The 17,277-nt window shown below is 49.7% G+C and overlaps 3 protein-coding genes across 9 annotated transcripts in view; 1 reads left to right on the plus strand and 2 right to left on the minus strand.

Moving 5' to 3' along the window:
- Nucleotides 1-17,277, plus strand: part of INTS11 (integrator complex subunit 11) — a 44,797-nt gene that overhangs the window by 5,917 nt on the left and 21,603 nt on the right. The window contains exons 3-5 of one of the 6 annotated variants that reach the window (XM_053281469.1): nucleotides 12,277-12,424; nucleotides 15,428-15,619; nucleotides 17,043-17,194. In XM_053281469.1, coding sequence (XP_053137444.1) covers nucleotides 17,167-17,194 — 28 coding nt within the window. In that variant the 5' untranslated portion in view covers nucleotides 12,277-12,424; nucleotides 15,428-15,619; nucleotides 17,043-17,166. Of the gene's footprint in view, nucleotides 1-12,276; nucleotides 12,425-15,427; nucleotides 15,620-16,199; nucleotides 16,275-17,040; nucleotides 17,195-17,277 lie in introns of those variants that run through there. The other 5 variants (XM_053281466.1, XM_053281467.1, XM_053281468.1 and 2 more) reach the window with 5 other exon arrangements.
- Nucleotides 505-6,289, minus strand: TAS1R3 (taste 1 receptor member 3). Its single transcript, XM_053281465.1, has 6 exons — nucleotides 6,111-6,289; nucleotides 4,694-4,994; nucleotides 3,567-4,346; nucleotides 2,881-3,084; nucleotides 2,302-2,422; nucleotides 505-1,436 (listed from the first exon to the last, which is right to left on the minus strand). The coding sequence occupies exons 1-6, from the start codon at nucleotides 6,287-6,289 to the stop codon at nucleotides 505-507; spliced, it is 2,517 nt and encodes an 838-aa protein (XP_053137440.1).
- Nucleotides 9,222-15,455, minus strand: CPTP (ceramide-1-phosphate transfer protein). Of its 2 annotated transcripts, none has more exons than XM_053281474.1 (3): nucleotides 15,366-15,455; nucleotides 12,855-12,976; nucleotides 9,222-11,661 (listed from the first exon to the last, which is right to left on the minus strand). In XM_053281474.1, the coding sequence occupies exons 2-3, from the start codon at nucleotides 12,965-12,967 to the stop codon at nucleotides 11,139-11,141; spliced, it is 636 nt and encodes a 211-aa protein (XP_053137449.1). In that variant the 5' UTR covers nucleotides 12,968-12,976; nucleotides 15,366-15,455; the 3' UTR covers nucleotides 9,222-11,138. The 2 variants fall into 2 exon arrangements, with proteins under 2 accessions (XP_053137449.1, XP_053137448.1); XM_053281473.1 differs by lacking the exon at nucleotides 15,366-15,455 and adding an exon at nucleotides 15,269-15,346.

Below are 17,277 nucleotides of genomic sequence, written 5' to 3' on the forward strand. Positions count from 1 at the left end.
CTCTGTCTGGCAGCTCTATATCTTCCAGGATTATCTGTAGCTCAGTTGCTGCCGGTCTGTGTAGGTAATACTGAGCTAGATGGACTGAGGCTCTGACTCTGTCTGGCAGCTCTATATCTTCCAGGATTATCTGTAGCTCAGTTGCTGCCGGTCTGTGTAGGTAATACTGAGCTAGATGGACTGAGGCTCTGACTCTGTCTGGCAGCTCTATATCTTCCAGGATTATCTGTAGCTCAGTTGCTGCCGGTCTGTGTAGGCAATACTGAGCTAGATGGACTGAGGCTCTGACTCTGTCTGGCAGCTCTATATCTTCCAGGATTATCTGTCGCTCAGCTGCTGCCCGTCCGTGTAGGCAATCCTAAGCTAGATGGACTAATGAACGGACTCCGTCTAAAGCAGTTTCCTATGTAGGTTGGGAGACCTTTCTATCGCAAAAGCCGTCCCCAAGCGGCTGTAACACGAGCCGCACCGTGGGTCCACTCCCCGCCGCTGCATCTTGCGGGTCTAATCTTGGGAATCTTTCCCCTGCGGCCTCTCTTGGGTGTAATCCTGGAAACGGTCCACCGTGTTCCACTCGGGCTTGAAGCGGAGGATGTAGCATTTGGGGAGGTAGAAGGCGGCCAGGAGCCCCGCGGCGCACAGGAGCATGACCGCCATCTGGGTGGCCGGCTGGAACTCCTGCCGCACGGAGGTGTAGGTGGGGATGAAGAAGATCCAGGCGACGAAGTAGGCCAGCATGGCAAAGGTGATGCTGCGGGCCAGGTTGTACTTCTTGGCCGGCGTCTGCGCCATGAAGGTGCACAGGAAGGACGCGAAGGCCAAGCAGGCGATGCCGCCGTGGATCAGGGCAAAGGCCGCCCACGACTGGATCTGGCACTGGATGAGGACCTGCGTGGCCAGCAGCTTGTAATTCCGGACCAGGAGCGGCGGGGAGGCGTAGACATACCAGAAGCAAAGCGCGCTTTCGGCCAGGAAGCACAGGGCCACGATGGCCCAGGGCCGCCGCTGGATGAGCGCGTGCAGGGAGTTCCGCCGGCTGCCGGCGAAGTCGTGGGCCAGGGTGATCTGGAGGGCCTTCACCGCGATGGTGGAGAAGCAGGGGTTGAGGCTCAGGACGAAGGCCGGCTGTTGCATGGCGCAGACGGCCGGGCTGGGCTTGCCAACGTAGAGGCCAGCGGCCACGCACATCAGGGCCAGGCAGAACAGGGCCAGGAGGGCCATGCTGCCCCCGGCGGCCTGGACCGCGGGCGTGTGGAGGTTCTTCAGGAAGAGCGCCCCCGCCAAGCTGGTGAGGGTGAAGGCGAGGAGCAGGAGAGCCAGTAGGACGAGGGCCAGGGGTTCCAGCCAGAAGAAGTACTTCTCGGTGCGGTCGTAACATTGCGTGCTCCGCTTGGGGGACCACTGGCGCACCGGGCATTCTTTGCACGTGGAGTCCTCTGCAAGGAAGCGGCCAGAAAGACTGGGTCGGCGGTGGCTTTTAAGAGGGCGCTGTGCCAGAAACGAGGCTGCGGAACTGCCTGCCACAGGAAACCCATCTGTGCCCCAACCTTATCCATGTGGTGGTTTGGGGGGGGGTTGTTCTTTTCATTTATTTGTTTTCATTTATTTGTTTTCATTTATTTTTTATTTTGTTTGTTTTGCCCCCTGCTAACTGGGCAAAAGAGGCACCTTTTTAACATGGTGATTCTCTTTATTTAGCAGGGGGAGAGTAACTGGCCCTATCCAGGCTGTTTTGGCCGGGAGAGGCATTGTATTTGGGGATCTATGCTCTCTGCATTTGTTAGATAGAGAGACGGCATGTTTCAAGACCAACAAGCATAAACCTAATTCTCCTAGGAGCGAATTAGAATACAATTAAGTTCTTTCTCATCCAAAATGGGCTTGTCTCAGCACCTTCTGGGCAAAATGGGAAGTGCTGTACCGTCCATGGTGCCTAAACGGTCATGCGCTCTCCTTGGCGCACATGCACGATGTAGTGAAGATGGTGTCCTTACCCCGCCTGTTGAGAAATTTCGCTCCTGGAGGCCAAGGGCAGGCAGCCGAGGTGAGGGCTAGTAAGCCACACGCTCATGCTCTGCAAAGGGGACCCCCCCCCCAAATCTCCACCCAGAGAGGAGCAGGGAACAGATAATGGGGTATTGTCTCTCTAGCAAATAGGGATGAGGGGAGTGCATGCAATTTGATGGCAATTTGACCTGGAGAGGGGAAAAAGACCCTGGGTTGGTCTGTAAGAAGTGCTGCTGCCTTCTGTTCCCAGTAATGAGGACAGTGGCGGGTGGGGGGTGGGTTCACCTTTCTCACCTGCGGTGCTGCAGTATGTGCCGGGCTCACAGTCAATGCAGTCGTAGCAGCAGAGGTGGAAACCTTTCATCCGACGGATCTGCCCCTGCTGGCAGGTAGTAAGACACTCGGAGACCGGTGCCTAGGCAGGAGGGGAGTGCGGTGTTAAGTACATAGGAAGCTGCCTTATACTGAGTCAGACCATTGGTCCACCGAGCTCAGTGTCGTCTACACTGACTGACAGCAACTCTCCAAGGTTTCGGGCCGGGGTCTTTCCCAGCCCTGCTTGGAGATGCTGCCCAGGATTGAACCCGGGGCCTTCTGCATGCAAAGCAGGGGCTTCCCCACCAAGCTACAGGCCCGTCCCTTTTTATGAGCTGCCTTGTACTGAGCCAGACCCGTAGTCCATCAGGCTCAGAACGGCCTACACTGACCGGCAGCGGCTCTCCGCGGTTTCAGGCAGGAGTCTTTCCTCTTTATGTGGCAGGGCAGTGGGCCTTTGAATTTTTTAAAAAATGCTGTAAAATCACGGGCCCCCCCTTGATTTGGCCACCATTGCGGGGGGTTCCCACTCCCCCCCCCTTTCTCTCTCTGCTTTACCTTCCCGTCAGCGGTGTGAAAGCGGACCTGGGATTTTTGGATGCTCAGGTTCCAGTGGAAATCTCCCAGGGTGACGAACTCCAGCTTGCCGTCCTGCCAGCTCCACACAATGACCTCGTAGCCCGTGTTCATGCTGTGGTCCTGGTCAAAATGGAACGACTGGTTGCCGATGTTGAAGTGGACGGCCTTGGTGGCTTCCAGAAGCTGTGGGGACAGAGGCGTGGCTATGAGTAGGCCCGGGATGGCCTTTTCGGTCTGGCGGAACCCAGAAGGTCTGGGATGCATGATGTTGCCAAACTGAGCCGAGCATTGCTCCATCTCGTTTAGCATTGTCTGCTCTGACTGGCAGCAGCTCTCTCCTGGGATTCAGACTGGGCTCTTTCCCTGCTCTGTCTGGAGATGCTTCAGGGATTGAACCTGGGACCTTCTGACTGCAATGCAAGGGCTCTGCCCCGAAGTGATGGACACTCCAGATGAGCATATTAAGCTGGCAAAGTGAGTCAAGCATTGGTTAGTCTAGCTTAGTCTTGCCTACTCTGACTGGCAGCAGCTTTCCTGGGTTTTAGGCCTTACTTGGAGAGGTTTGCCAGGGATTGAAACTGGGACCTTCTACATGGAAAGCAAAACTGGAGCCAAGCAAGAAGAGAACTGCCTTCTAAGACCCCTGCCCGCTGATGTCCCCTCACCTGCCACGACTTGACGTCCGCCTTCTTGCACTGCCTCCCTTGGCATCCTAGAAGTTTGTGGAGTGCGTGGGCCACGCTGTAGACCGCGGTATACACCGAGAAGGTTTGCCGATGGCCCAGCACTGTGGTGATGTTCTCCAAGGAGATGTAATCGCACTGCGGACACTGCGATCCCAGCACGTCGGAGCTGACCGCTTCGGCCTGCCGCCGGGACTCCTCGCAGAAGCCGTCGTGTCGGGTCCGCTCGAAGAGCCCGGCGACGTAGTCGTTGAAGCCGGCGACCTTCTGCCCCTTGACGATGAAGCCGATGACGGTCCCGATGGCCTGGATGCCCTTCACGTTGGTGACCACGTCGGACATCACCCAGGCTTCGGTGGCGAGCCAGACCTTTTTGCTGAGGCCCAGCCGGAGGCATTCCTTGAAGAGGACGCGGACCGGCCGGTCGACCGAGAACAAGATGACGACGTTGACTTTGGTGTCGTTGATGGACTTGATGGCCTGCAACACCCTTCCTGGCAGCTCAGGGTCGAGCACGTCGGCCGGGATCAGCACCTCGTAGGCGATGCAGATGCTTTTGTTGGCCACCATGGAGGAGAGAACGCTGAGGCCCTCGCGCCCGTATTCGTCGTCGCTGCCGATGACGGCGATCCAGTTCCACTTGAAAGTGAGCAGGAGTTGGACCATGGCTTCCAGCTGGCTCTTGTCGCTGGGCACCGTGCGGAAGAACGAAGGGTACAGTTCCTCATTGCTCAGCTTTTCCGTCGTGGCTCCGTAGCTGACCTGGAAGAAACACAGGCTTGGGATTTATACTGGCAGCAATTTATTAGGGAAGTCACAGGATTCAGTTTCCCAAGAATCTTGCTTAGAAAGGGAGGTCAAGTTTCGGGCGCTCGTTGGGGAAAGCCAAGTTTCGGGCGCTCGTTGGGGGAAGCCAAGTTTCGGGCGCTCGTTGGGGGAAGCCAAGTTTCGGGCGCTCGTTGGGGGAAGCCAAGTTTCGGGCGCTCGTTGGGGAAAGCCAAGTTTCGGGCGCTCGTTGGGGGAAGCCAAGTTTCGGGCGCTCGTTGGGGGAAGCCAACTTTCGGACCACAGAATTCCGCTTCCTACGAATCTCAGAATATAGCTCTTACCTGTGGGATCAGAAAGAAGCTGAAGAGTTTAGCCGTCACCATGCACAGCTCCGAGCTGTGAGGCCCAATGACTGCGGTCACCCGCGTCTGGTAGTCCGAATAGTTGCAAAGGACTCCGATGCTGCTGGTGCCGTTTTGGGTCAGGAAGAGCAGGGTAGGCTGGAGGGCGACCACGGGCTCCATACAGTTGTCGTAGATATCGTAGCCCAGTCGGATGCCCGGCAGGAGCTTGGTGGAGTTGTTGATTTCCTCGATGGCAAACATCATGCCGAGAGCCCAGACGAAACCGGCGGCATAAAGCCTGCGGAGGAGGCGAGGGACAAAATGGGGTTCTGCTCAGTGACCAAAGAAAGAATTATCGTATCGACAAAATATCGTATCGTATCATCATTCTGGAATGGACTGAAGTCTGTCTACTCTAGCCAAATAGATGCCTCTGGGCAATTGGCAAGTGGGCCCAATGACAATCACTGCCCCCTGTCGACTGTACCGAGTAGCTGACATTCTCAGGTATACTGCGCCTAAACCTGGAAGTTCCACACACTTTTAAACTCTGCCCTGCAGCGCTCCCGTTTCGGATCCCATTCCACAGTGGCTATTTGACCAGCGGGGAAAGCTCCAGTCTGCACAGAGGAAGGAGCCTTGGCTAGCACAATCCCAGGCATGTTTACTCAGGAGTAATTCCCCCTCGGCTCAATGCAGCGGACTCCAGGCGAGTGTGCATTGTGTCGCCTTGCAGCCTCAGTCTGGAGGAGTACTGTTGGTGTGCAATGTGCAGTTAATGCAGGGTAGAAAGGAGGAAAGAGCCTAGTAAAAAAAAATTGAGCTGCGCGATGCATTCTGAATATTTTGAGCTGTGCAATATATTTCAAAAATCGCAATTCAGTCCCAATTTTCAGCATGAAGACATTTTAAAATGCTCAAAAATTCCTTACAATTTTTTTTTACAAAAACAGCACACCAGGAAGAGGGTCAAATCAGACTCTATAATGATCTTAGCCACTTTCGCCACAGCATCACGGGCTTGGCTCGGACCCGATTCCTCCTTTCTTCGCACTCAAGAAAGAACCTAGTAAAAATCCAAATCTAGCCGATGTTGGCTCTTCCCTCAAGTTACAGCTGCAAGGAATGAAATGTACAGAATTGCTTGTGGGGAACAGAAAGCATGGGCAGGCTATTGTGGACCCTGAAATCAGTCCAGCTGCAGTCAGAGAGCCAATCCATACATTCAGATAATTGCAATACAACCCCAAAACATTCCTGAAGGGCGGTTGAAATACTCCAAAACTGCTTACAGTTTGGAAAACCAGTACACCAGGGACAGGGTCAAGTTCGACTCTAAAACGACCTTCGCCACTTTTGCTGCAGCATCACAGCTTTGGCTCGTGCGCCCCCCCCCCCCCCGATTCTTGCTTACCTCTCGCACTCGTAAACATCCGGCAGGGTCCGGATGGTGTCATTGGTGGTAAGGACTCGGAAGGGGAACAAACCGCCCAGGATATAGTCTCCGGGTTTTCTGAACTGGATCGACATGCAGCGATATTCCTGGGCTGTAGCCCAGCCCGAAATGATGCCCAACAGAAGCAAGCCAGACATGGCTGTTTTTGAGCAGTGGTTTGATGTGGACACCCTCACTTTCAATACACTAAGGCGCAGGGAAAGCACTTAAAATGCCAGGTGAAAACCCCCCCCCCCCAATATTTTGCTTGATAAATGACCAGGGGAAATGTCCCTGGGAAATTTGTTTAGGGAAATATGCCGTGCGTGTGTGCCCATGCATGGGTGCCGAAGAGGCCTCTAGACACCCATCTGTGCTAATCAAATGTCCTGCGATGTTCGGAGCGGGCACTTTTTTGCAAACCACTGGCTTGAATCTCTGCCACTTCCTCGCCAAGTGGCTTTTATTCAAACAGAGATGTCCCAGAAAGCCTTCAGTTCCTCAGGCAGGTGTGCCTCGCGTTTGGAGATGCTTCCAAAGCGACTTGGTTCTTCTCTCCAAAAGTCACATCAATGCTCTTTCTTTCTCTGTGTAGTCTTCTCTACGACGACGACGACAACGGATATTTATATTGCACTCTTCAACCAAAGCTCTCAAAAGCGTTTGACACTGAAAAATAAATACATAAATAAGATGGATCCCTGTCCCCAAAGGGCTCGCAATCTAAAAAAGAAACACAAGGCAGATACCAGCCACAGCCACTGGAAGGATGCTGTGCTGGGGACGGATAGGGCCAGTTGCTCCCCCACTGCTAAATAAAGAAAACCACCACATTAAAAAGATGCCTCTTTGCTCAGTTAGCGGGGTCGGTCGGTCACTCTCTCTCTCTCTTGCTCTCTCTCTCAAATGTAAACCGCCCTGAGCCATTTTTGGGAGGGTGGGTATATAAATCAAATAAATCAACCAATAAATAAAATCATCTTTATTATGGTCTTAGACCAGCATAAAGTGGGTTACAATGGCATACAAAGCATGAAAATGATAAAGGACATTTTTAAAAATTCCCTAAATCCTAAGATGGTGAATCTTTTTCTTTTTTCTTTTCTTTTCTTTTCTTTATATTTTCTTTCTTTCCTTCCTCTCCTCTCCTCTCCTCTCCTTTCCTCTCCTTTCTTTCTCTCTTTCTCTCTTTCTCTCTCTCTCTCATTCTGTCTTTAAAATAAGAACAGCCCTGCTGGATCAGGCCCAAGGACGCTTCCACTCTCCTGCCGATGTTGGGCACAGTTCCCATCATGTCTGACGACTGGCCACTGGGGCTGAGGGAGGTGGAAGAGGTCACCCCAAATCCGCCACAGGGCCCAAGCTGTGCCCCTTTGGGCTAAAGGGAAGGGCTGTGGTGTAACTCCTGCTTTTAGATGCAGAGGGTCCCAGCAGAAGGTACGGGAGATGTATAGATGATAGGGTCTCTGATGCTCTGTCTCAGTTCTCAAACCCTGGGTCCTCAGATGCTGTTGGGCTACAGTCCCTTCACCTGCAGCTACAACTGATCCAGAGAATACTTTCCTTATGAGGTCAGGACATTTGGGGCTTTTTGGTGAAAAAAGGCGATGAAAGGGAGACCTGATCGAGGTTCATGAAACGATGGGTGGTGTGGAGCGATTGGGTGGAGCGAAGCTCCATGCAAGTGCTTGCCAGGAAATTTAGGACCGGAAAAGGAAGTGGGGTTTTTTTTTTAACACAGTGCGTCATTCGTCTATGGAACTCTCTGCCACTGGATGCGGGGATAGTTACCAGCCGGGATGGCTTTAGAAGGGGCTTAGAGAAATTCAGGGAGGATACGTCTATCCAAGGCTAGTGGTCCTGAAAGCTATAGGCGACCCCCAGGCTCAGAGGCAGGCTTCAGAATCTCAGGTGCAGGGGAACAACAGCAGGAGAGGGGGACATGCCCATCTCTTGCCTGTGGGCTTCCCAGAGGCATCTGGTGGGCCACTGTGGGAAACAGGATGCTGGACTAGATGGGCCTCCTTGGGCCTGATCCAGCAGGGCTGTTCTTATCTCCAGCAACATCTGCGGACCCCAAGTGTGAGAACCTCTCTTCTGTCTAACTCGTATGGATAGTCTTGGAAACACTTCTGTGATTTCTCCCGTACAAGCCAACCTGGCCAAAGGTCTCCAACCCTCCGTAGCTCTGGTAAACTCCCTTCTTATCCACCTTTGCCACTTGCTCCGTGACCCAAGCGCTGACATTAAGGTGCAGGCACTACCAAAGCCTTTCTGTCACATGGCACCGCCTGTGGAACTCCCTGCCACTGGGTGCCCACTTCCTATGGCCCGCCAGCAATTGAAAACTTATGTAGAGAATCCGTTGGGCTGTCTTAAGGCGAGTTAAGCCTGCCAGTGGACACTTCTGTGCCGCTTCTGCTTGTGTTAAAATTGGCTTTTGAACCAAAAGGCAGGATGCAACCCTTTAAATAAATAAATGGAAAAAGAAAAGCATGGATATCTATGCCAAGGAGAGGTAGTCATGTGGATAGTGAGCATGAATTGACCCCTTGGCTAAGCAGGGTCCATCTTGCTTTGCATTTGGATGGGTGACTACATGTGAGCATTGTAAGATATTCCCCTTAAGCGACGGGGCCTCAGTTCAGTGGCGGAGCACCTGCTTTGCGCGCAGAAGGTCCCAGGTTCAATTCCTGGCAGCATCTCCAGGTTGGGCTGGGAGAGACTCCTGCCTGAAACTCAGGAGAGCTGCTGCCAGTCAGAGTAGACAATACTGAGCTAGATGGACCAAGGGTGTGACTCCGTTTGGCAGCTTCATCAAAGCATCTCAGTGGTAGAGCATCTGCTTTGCATGCCGAAGGTCCCATGTTTACTCCCTGGCAGCATCTCCAGGTTGGGCTGGGAGAGACTCCCGCTTGAAACCTTGAAGAGCTGCTGCCAGTCAGAGTTGACAATGCTGAGCTAGATGGACCAAGGATCTGATTCGGTAGAAGGCAGTTTCCTGTGCTCTGATGTAAATCCAAACGGGGCTGGATCCCCTAACCTGTGTCGGAGCTGTTAACGGAATGCAATCTAGGACGCTGCTACCTGTAGTGCTGAACAGGTGACATTTTATTTCATTCCAAGCAAACATGAGTGATAAGACACAGACATCTCAGATATAATCACGGGACATGCATCCAAACCTGCAGCATTGTAAAGAATACTGGTAGCAGCACCCCAAAAGGCACTGAGAGGTTGATACTGAATGTATTGAGACAGGCAGGAAACAGGACACCAGGTATGCAGAAGTAGGTTTGACTGGTTTGGATTTTAAAAAAAGAAGTTACAACACCACATCGTGAAAAACACCCCTTAAAAAAACAACACATCGACACAATATTCATAATTTCCGGGATTGTCTTATATTAGCAGCCAAGAGTCATTAATGCATTTTAAAGTTACAGGGTGGAGTGGGTTTTCGGCAGCTTTTTTTTTTAAAAAAACCTTTGTAAAGGAGAGAGAGAGGCTTTAAGATGTTTTGAGAAACCGATGACAAGCTGCTGGGTGGGGACGTCACACCCCAATCCAGAGAGCGTTTGTCACAAGTCTCAGTGAAATAAGAGGGACAAGTTAATTGGCGAACTCTGGCCCCTTTAATTGCTGAGTTACTTAAGCACTTTCCCCCTTGGATGGAAGGTCCTGAGCTTTAGACCTAAAGGAATCTCTCTCAGCCCTATCTTGGAGATGCCAGGGAGGGAACTTGGAACCTTCTGCTCTTCCCAGAGCGGCTTCATCCCCTGAGGGGAAGATCTTTCAGTGCTGCTCACACTTCTAGTCTCCCTTTCATATGCAACCAGGGTGGACCCTGCTTAGCTAAGGGGACAAGTCATGCCAGCTCTCTTCTAGTGTTTCTAGCCCAGTTATGTCTTTGGCATGCTAGCTTTCTGCTTGCGGGGAGTTTGACCCCGGAGTGTGTAGACAGAGTGATATTTTCCACGTGGTATCTGACGCTGCATAGAACATGGCAGCCTAAAAGCCTATTTCGGTTACAGGAACCCATTATTTTTATCCAGCTATCAAATCGCCCAAACTGCTTTTGCGGTTGGGTTCATTCTCATTTAATATCGGAGGGGATCCCCGAATGGCAATAGCTTTTTCCACAAGTAACTGCCATCATGGCCCTCTACCAGGGATGCTGTGTGCATGGAACCACGCTGGGTTGCTACTTGATCGAGGGAATCCTTGCCTACTACTTTGCTCAGTGGTATACAGTAGACCGATTCTTTCCAGGCGCCCAGCCCCACAGGCTTAAGTTCTCCATAGAAAGAGCTTGTGTAACTCGGAAGAGGATCAGGTTGCTGGATATTTCTGTGCCAAGTGCCAAAGGAAAAATTAAAAAGTGGATTCATGATCGGTACCATTTGTGTGTGTTTGAGAGTGAGAGAATTCTAACCTCTCTCCCCCCCTAAACACGCAAATCGTATTATTAATCAGGTTAACGACATGATCTACACGCCATTAAGCTAATTAGGCTAATGATAGGATCTACATGCCGCCCTGTGCGAAGCCCCACCCTTTTTCAATGAGCAATCCAAAGTTTCAGTTACACAATCAAAACAAGGACACATCAGTGCTCTGGAAGTTTCCGTTTAAAAGTGGAAATCTGGAAAGGAAGACCGTGGTGTCTTGATTGAAAGAAATCGCATGTGATTGACAGCGCACACCATTTCAAGCAGCCGGCCAGAAAGACCCCCAAATCCTCCGTACCCCGAGAAGTCTGTCTGTCTGAGTCTCCAGCGAGCTCCGGAGATGGAGACGGGACGCCGTGGCCTTAACGTCGCGGAGGAACCCAGGCCGTTTTCTCTGGAGAAACCCAAGGTACAGCAATAGGAGAACCCAGTTTACGCGCGAGAGCGGAGAATGAAAAAGCAACGGATCCGGGTGCCGGGAGTCGGGGAAAGTGCGATTGGGCTTGCCCGTCCCCTGCGACGCCCGGAGAAACACTGATTCGGATTCCGCGCCCTGTTACGGCAGATCAAGGAGTTGATGCTTGGCGTACAGCGACTCGGTGACGTCGTAGACCTGGTAGAGGCAGGGCAAGGCCTCCCCCAGCATCTCCACCGCCTCCTCGGGGGTGCCCACTTTCATGTTCTCCAGGAAGTCGTTCCGGCTGGGCAGGGCATAGAAGGCCACGGTGGCCGCCTTGCGGATAATCCACGGGTGGTAGTGGGCCAGCGAGGCGTTGTACGACTCCGTGCACAGCGCCGAGGTCTTGGAATCCGCGCCGCTGGTCCGCAGGGCCTCCAGGAAGAGCTGCAGCCAGCGGAGGGCGCGGTGGAGACGCAGGATCGTCCGGCACCCCGAGATGGGGTTGTCGCGCTGAGCGTGGAAGTCCACCAAGCCCTGCCCCAGCTCGTGGTCCACCATGGACTGGAGGCTTACGTACTGGGCCTTCTGGTCGCTGTTCCGGAAGTTCTCCATGATCTGGATTTTGGCCACTGCATCTTTGGAGACGAAGGCGAAGATGGTGCCCATGGTGTTGAGAAACCTAGGTGGGAAGAGAGAAGGGTGTACGTGACGGCGGGGAAGGGAAGCAGAAAGGCCTAGTGGTCAGGGTGCCAGAAGTTTCCATCTCTCGACACTGTTGCGCATGAGGGGTGTGGAGATTTATAGATTGATTGATTGATTGATTGTCATTTTTATACCACCTGGCACGTACATTTCTAAGCGGTGTACAAAATTTAGAATATTTAAAGGTCAACACAGATTAAAATACACAACACAATAAAAACAATAGCATAAAACAGTCACTAAAACTTATATGGTGTGGGAGGGAGAGAAATTTAATGATAGAACATCTAATGATAGAGCATGTAGGGAGGATCCCCAGTTCAAGCCCTAGTTTCTCCAAGTAGGGCTGGGAAAGACTCCTGCTTAAAACCATGGGACTGCTGCTGCCAGTCTGGGTCGACAAGACTGAGCTAGATGGACCAGCCGTCTGACTCAGTAGGCAGCAGCTTCCTATGTTTCCAATCAATCAACCTTTATTATGGGCAAAACCCAGCATAAAGTACAGGTCAAAACGGATACAGGCATACAAGCCTGTTTCCAGGACCTATTAAACATGCAGAGAGTCTCAGCTTTCTGTTTCTTGTTCCTCCAGTTAAAACCATCCCAGGTAGGAGGGCTGAGAATCAGCTGCTGGAGATAAGTACCCAGAGAACCACTGCCAGACACAGTAGCCCTAACTGGGCTAGATGGACAGTAAAAAAGACTTGAGGACTAGATGAATCACAGTCTGCAGCCAAAAGGTAAGATTAACATTCCTAGCCCTGCAATGCCTATTAGGTGACTTTGCACACAAACATTTGGCTCAAGGTGCTAGTCCTCAAACTCTGTTGAAACTAAGAGGTCGTGCAGATAAAACACGCTCAATATTCTAATCAGATTAAATAATATTCAGACATTAAACTGGGGAATATTCTTCTCCCATGTACCTCTCTCCTCCCACTTTCCTCTTTTGTCTGTCTTGTGTCGATTTTTTATTGTAAGCCCCTTGGGGCAGAGACCTTAATTTTTTATTTATTTATTTATTTTTGGCAAAATGCATGGTGCTTCTATTACAGTCTACCAGGTATGTTTTGTCATGGAGGACTCCCCTTGCCTCCCACCCAGTTGTAGACAGCAGGGAAAGTTTTAAGCACCGGTTGCTTCGATCTCCAGCTAGGATCATGACCTTACCCAACTAGTCCCTTCCAGCCAGCAATGTAAGGATCCATTAAGATTTCCTGCTTGTCGTTGAGACAACGCTTGAATGTGTCCAGCACCTTCTTCAGGTCAGTTGTGTCTTCCATGGCAAAACTCTGAAACGGACCACAAGGGTTAACAGCAGCTCTGCTCTGAGCATGAGAATACAGACTGGGTTAATTTTTAAGAGGGCCTTTAAGAGAATCCTTCTCTGTTATGAGCCCCGATGCCTCTTGAGATAATCTGGGCAGGTTCATCTGCAGTTGTCACCAGCCTGGAGGCTTTGGAATGCGCTCCTTGACAAAATAAGAGCCTCCCCATCTCTAATAGCTTTTTAAAGAGCTGTCAAGACGCATTCATTTATCCAGGCTTTTAATTATAGAATACATCATTATTTTTAAATGGTGTTAACGTTTGCTTTAATCTGTGCTGTTTTATTGTAAAGCGCCCAGAGACATGAGTTTCGGGGCGGAAAATAAATATGCTAAATAAATACCTCTGGTATTTTTATAGTTATTAACCCGGATAATAAAGATATTAGCATTGATGTGCTAATATCCCTGCTAACTTGGCAAAGAGGCACCTTTTAATGTGGTGATTCTCTTTATTTAGTAGATGGAGAGTAACTGGCTCTATCCACCCCCAGCACAGTACTTCCAGTGACTGTTGCTGGTGTGTGTCTTATGTTTCTTTTTAGATTGTGAGCCCTTTGGGGACAGGGATCCATCTTATTTATGTATCATTTTTCTGTGTAAACCACCCTAAGCCATTTTTGGAAGGGCAGTATAGAAATCGAATGAATGAATGAATGAATATCAATATTCATATGAATATTGATGTTCTCGATAGTGACAATATTAATACTGAAATTGACATTGCTGCTGTTAACAATATTAACAGCAATGATATTAATATTATTTATATTAAGATCGACAAGATCACGGCTGTGTTCTCACAGTCACGGCGATCCTGGTTAAAGAGTTAACCAGGATCGTTGCACACCGCAGAGCTGGTTGTGAGCATGCAGATTTCCCAGGCAATCCTGGCCCGACAGCATGTATCCAGAATAGATAACCCGATTTATCCATATTGGTTAACCAAAGCAGTTTGACCGGCATTGCTCAGAAATTGTGCGTTCTCACAATCAGCTCCACAGAGCTCTGCAAGCCTGGATAACTCTCTAAGCAGGATCACTTTGGATATGTGAATGCAGCTTATATCAATATTGACCCTGATAATATCATTAACATTAATATGAATACTTATATTTTTACTGGTATTAGTATTGAAACTTTTAATATTGATGCTGATACTGATGTTTATATTAGAACAGTACTATTGAAGTTATAATCGTTGATCTGAATACTGTATTTACCTGAATCCAAGACTACCCCCCCCATTTCTTTGATGTTAGAAACTGTGGGGTGGTCTTAAATTTAGAGTGCTGTTCCTTTTGGGGTAAATAATCCTAACCGCCTAGAGCCTTTGGAGTTAGGCGGTGTATAAATTAAATAAACGATAAATAAAATACTGATAGACACTGTATTTAGCCTCTTTTTTAAAGGGGGTCGTCTGAAATGCAGGGCCATCTTCTATTCTGTATTGGTAATTGGTAAATTTAGTATTGTCACTGACACCAATGTCAATTTCAGTGTTACCCTTTTAAGATTATCATCAATGTCAATTTCAGTAACGAACACTGACAATATGAGACTGGTATTAGTTTCATTAACAGGATCACAATCAGGTTACACAGATGATGTCCCTGCTAACTGAGCAAAGAGGCACCTTTTTAAAAAGTGGCGAGTCTCTTGTATTGAGCAGGGGGAGAGCAACTGGCCCTATCTGTCCCCAGCACAGCATTTCTTCCAGTGGCTGTTGCTGGTGTGTCTCTTACGTTTCTTTTTTTTTAAGATTGTGAGCCCTTTGGGGACGGGGAACCATTTTATTTCTCTCTCTCTCTCTCTCATAAACCACTTTTGGGGACTTTTGCTGAAAAGCGGTATATAAATATTTGTCGTATCTGTAAATATTGTCAGTCTTGACAGCGGTGTTAGCACTGAGACCTGGAAGTTGATATCAATAATTAATAATGTTACTACTACTACTACTTATATAATGACAATATTACAAAAATAGCAGTGTTAATGATTGATGATGAGGATGATAATAATAATGATAGTAATATTACAAAAATAGCAATGAATTATTGATATTACAAAAATCTCAGTGTTAATTATTGATGATGATGATTATGATGATTAATGCATAATAATAAATAATAGAGGCCCTCTGCCTCACAGCCCTCCCTCTCAAGTAAAGCTCCACTGGATAATAAATAAATTATAATAAGTAGCCCCAATATTGGGGGTCTGCTGCCCCCCCAGCAGCCCCTGCTCCCCCCTCACCTGGCCCCTCCCGCTCCCTTGAGGGGAGGGGGGCGCCTCCTTGGAGGCGCGCTTCCCCATCCCCCCTCCCTCTCGCCCCTAGCAACGGACCCCTCACCTTAGCAACCGTTTCCTCCTTCTCTTTCTGAGAAACTCTGTACTTCCTACTTTCCCGGTCAGCCAATGAGCGTCCGCTAGGAGCCCAGTCCCCGCCTCCTCAGACCAGACCGCGTGGAGGAGTGGTGCGCCTGCGCGGAGTCCGGCAGCCGGGAACGCCTTGTACGCATGCGCGGAGTCGCAGATGCTTCGCTTGCCCGCATGGGAGAGAGACGGAGGTGAAAGGCTAAAATGGACCGTCTGTCTTTGTTGTTGGTATTAGTTCTTGATTATTTTGACACAAGTCTCTGGCCCATATGGGCACGGCTTTAAAAAAAAAATTAAGTGTAATCTGGAGTACGTAGGGGTCTCCCCGTTCCAATCCAAAGGCCAGGGCCGCTTTCCCCATAGAGAAAGGAAAGCGACAGAGTGGCGCACCTCCTCGACTAAAGGGGGATTTCGAGTTCAAATACGGGCACGCAGTTTTCAAACCCGGAGGAAAGAAGAATTGCCTCTAGGAATCAGTGGGGGAATCTGGGATGTTTACTGTGATGTGTGTGCCTCACTCCAACAAAAGGCAGCCGCAAAAAGAGGCAGTTCCTCTCTCACCCTTTATTTAAAGCCTAGGTAGCCATATCACACCTAATGTAGCATCTGTTTATTGCAACGGCTAAGATTTTATCTCGGGAACGTCTTAGCTTTTCGCCGTTGATTTCTTTGGGGCACCTCTCACTTCTCTCGGGGTTATAAGGGGAGAATATAGAAGCGCCCCCCTCCCCGCTGTCAGTCTAGCCATCAAGTCTATGCGTGTCTCTTGCACCGTAGGGGAAAAGACGGTCCCCGTGTTGTACTTCCGGTTAAACCGGAAATGTATTTTGTCTGTGCCCCTCTAGCCGTCGCTCTCTATGGCGCTGGCTTGGATGGTCGCTGTAGTTAAGTGGAGGGAGTATTTGGAGACGGGCGGGGGTCGTTTGGTTGCTATGGTGACGGGAGGGGACATGGGGGGCATGCAGCATATTGCTAAGATTTAGGGGGTGTGGAGAGGTGGCTTGGGGCTTGCAGCGATGTTTGCAGAGAGGCGTCCAGCCAAGCAAACTCCTGTCTGGCAGGAAGAGTTTTGTGTGCATGGAAGTTCTCCTGGGAATCCAGGATTTAATATTTATGTGTATTTGGTTTGTTTTCATATTTAATTTAATATATAAAATTACTATTTTAATATATTCAGTGATTGATTATTGATCATTACATCCCAGGCTGAGGTGTAATGATAACTATTAAATCATGCATTATTGTAGTGAATGGGCTCCCCTTTGCTAAGCAGGGTCTGCCCTGGTTTGCATTTCAGTGGGAGACCACGTGTGTGAGTACTGGAAGATATTCCCCTTCAGGGATGAGGCTCTTCTGGGAAGAGCACTTGCATGCTTTGTAAGCTGAAGGTCTCCGGGGAAAGACTCCTGCCTGCAGCCTTGGAGAGCTGCTGCCAGTCAGTGTAGATGAAACTGAGCATGGACCAAGAGCAGCTTCACCTGTTGAGTTTCTGGCCTAGTAGTTATGCCAAAAGACATAATGGGTGTTAAAACAGTAGCTTCAACCGTTGTATCCTTCTGAAAGATGAACACACATTGATAGCGACCCCCAGATTCTTAAAACTACAGATGCTTCTCTTTGTGGCATTCATCTTTTCCTTGTGTCTCTTCAGGACTTTTGAAAAATCTTGTATGTGAGATGCTGAAACAGTGACCCCATCAAGACACGACTCTTATGGGATTTTTAGAACACCTGTCCTTCCACTGGGAATTTGGAGGTGTAGGGACTTTTTAAACATGCCTGAAATCAAAGTCACGCCTTTGGGTAAGCAATGTGAAAGCTGGCACCTATTTCTTTCGTCTGATGAGAACTGGTGGATGTTCTTTGGGTATAGGGCCCGTCAGATG

Source organism: Hemicordylus capensis, chromosome 16, assembly GCF_027244095.1.
Source record: "Hemicordylus capensis ecotype Gifberg chromosome 16, rHemCap1.1.pri, whole genome shotgun sequence".
Lineage (NCBI taxonomy): Eukaryota > Metazoa > Chordata > Lepidosauria > Squamata > Cordylidae > Hemicordylus > Hemicordylus capensis.

Bases quoted from the DNA above. Each gene is read 5' to 3' on its own strand.
- TAS1R3 (XM_053281465.1), bottom strand. From the start codon at position 6,289: ATGTCTGGCTTGCTTCTGTTGGGCATCATTTCGGGCTGGGCTACAGCC. The intron at 4,995-6,110 runs GTAAGCAAGAAT...CCTCCTCCGCAG, and splicing joins GATGTTTACGAGTGCGAGAG to GCTTTATGCCGCCGGTTTCG. The intron at 1,437-2,301 runs GTGAGAAAGGTG...GCTTCCTTGCAG, and splicing joins CACATACTGCAGCACCGCAG to AGGACTCCACGTGCAAAGAA.
- CPTP (XM_053281473.1), bottom strand. From the start codon at position 15,328: ATGGGGAAGCGCGCCTCCAAGGAGGCGCCCCCCTCCCCTCAAGGGAGC. The intron at 12,977-15,268 runs GTGAGGGGGGAG...GGTCCGTTTCAG, and splicing joins AAGGGAGCGGGAGGGGCCAG to AGTTTTGCCATGGAAGACAC. The intron at 11,662-12,854 runs GTAAGGTCATGA...CTTCCCACCTAG, and splicing joins GGCTGGAAGGGACTAGTTGG to GTTTCTCAACACCATGGGCA.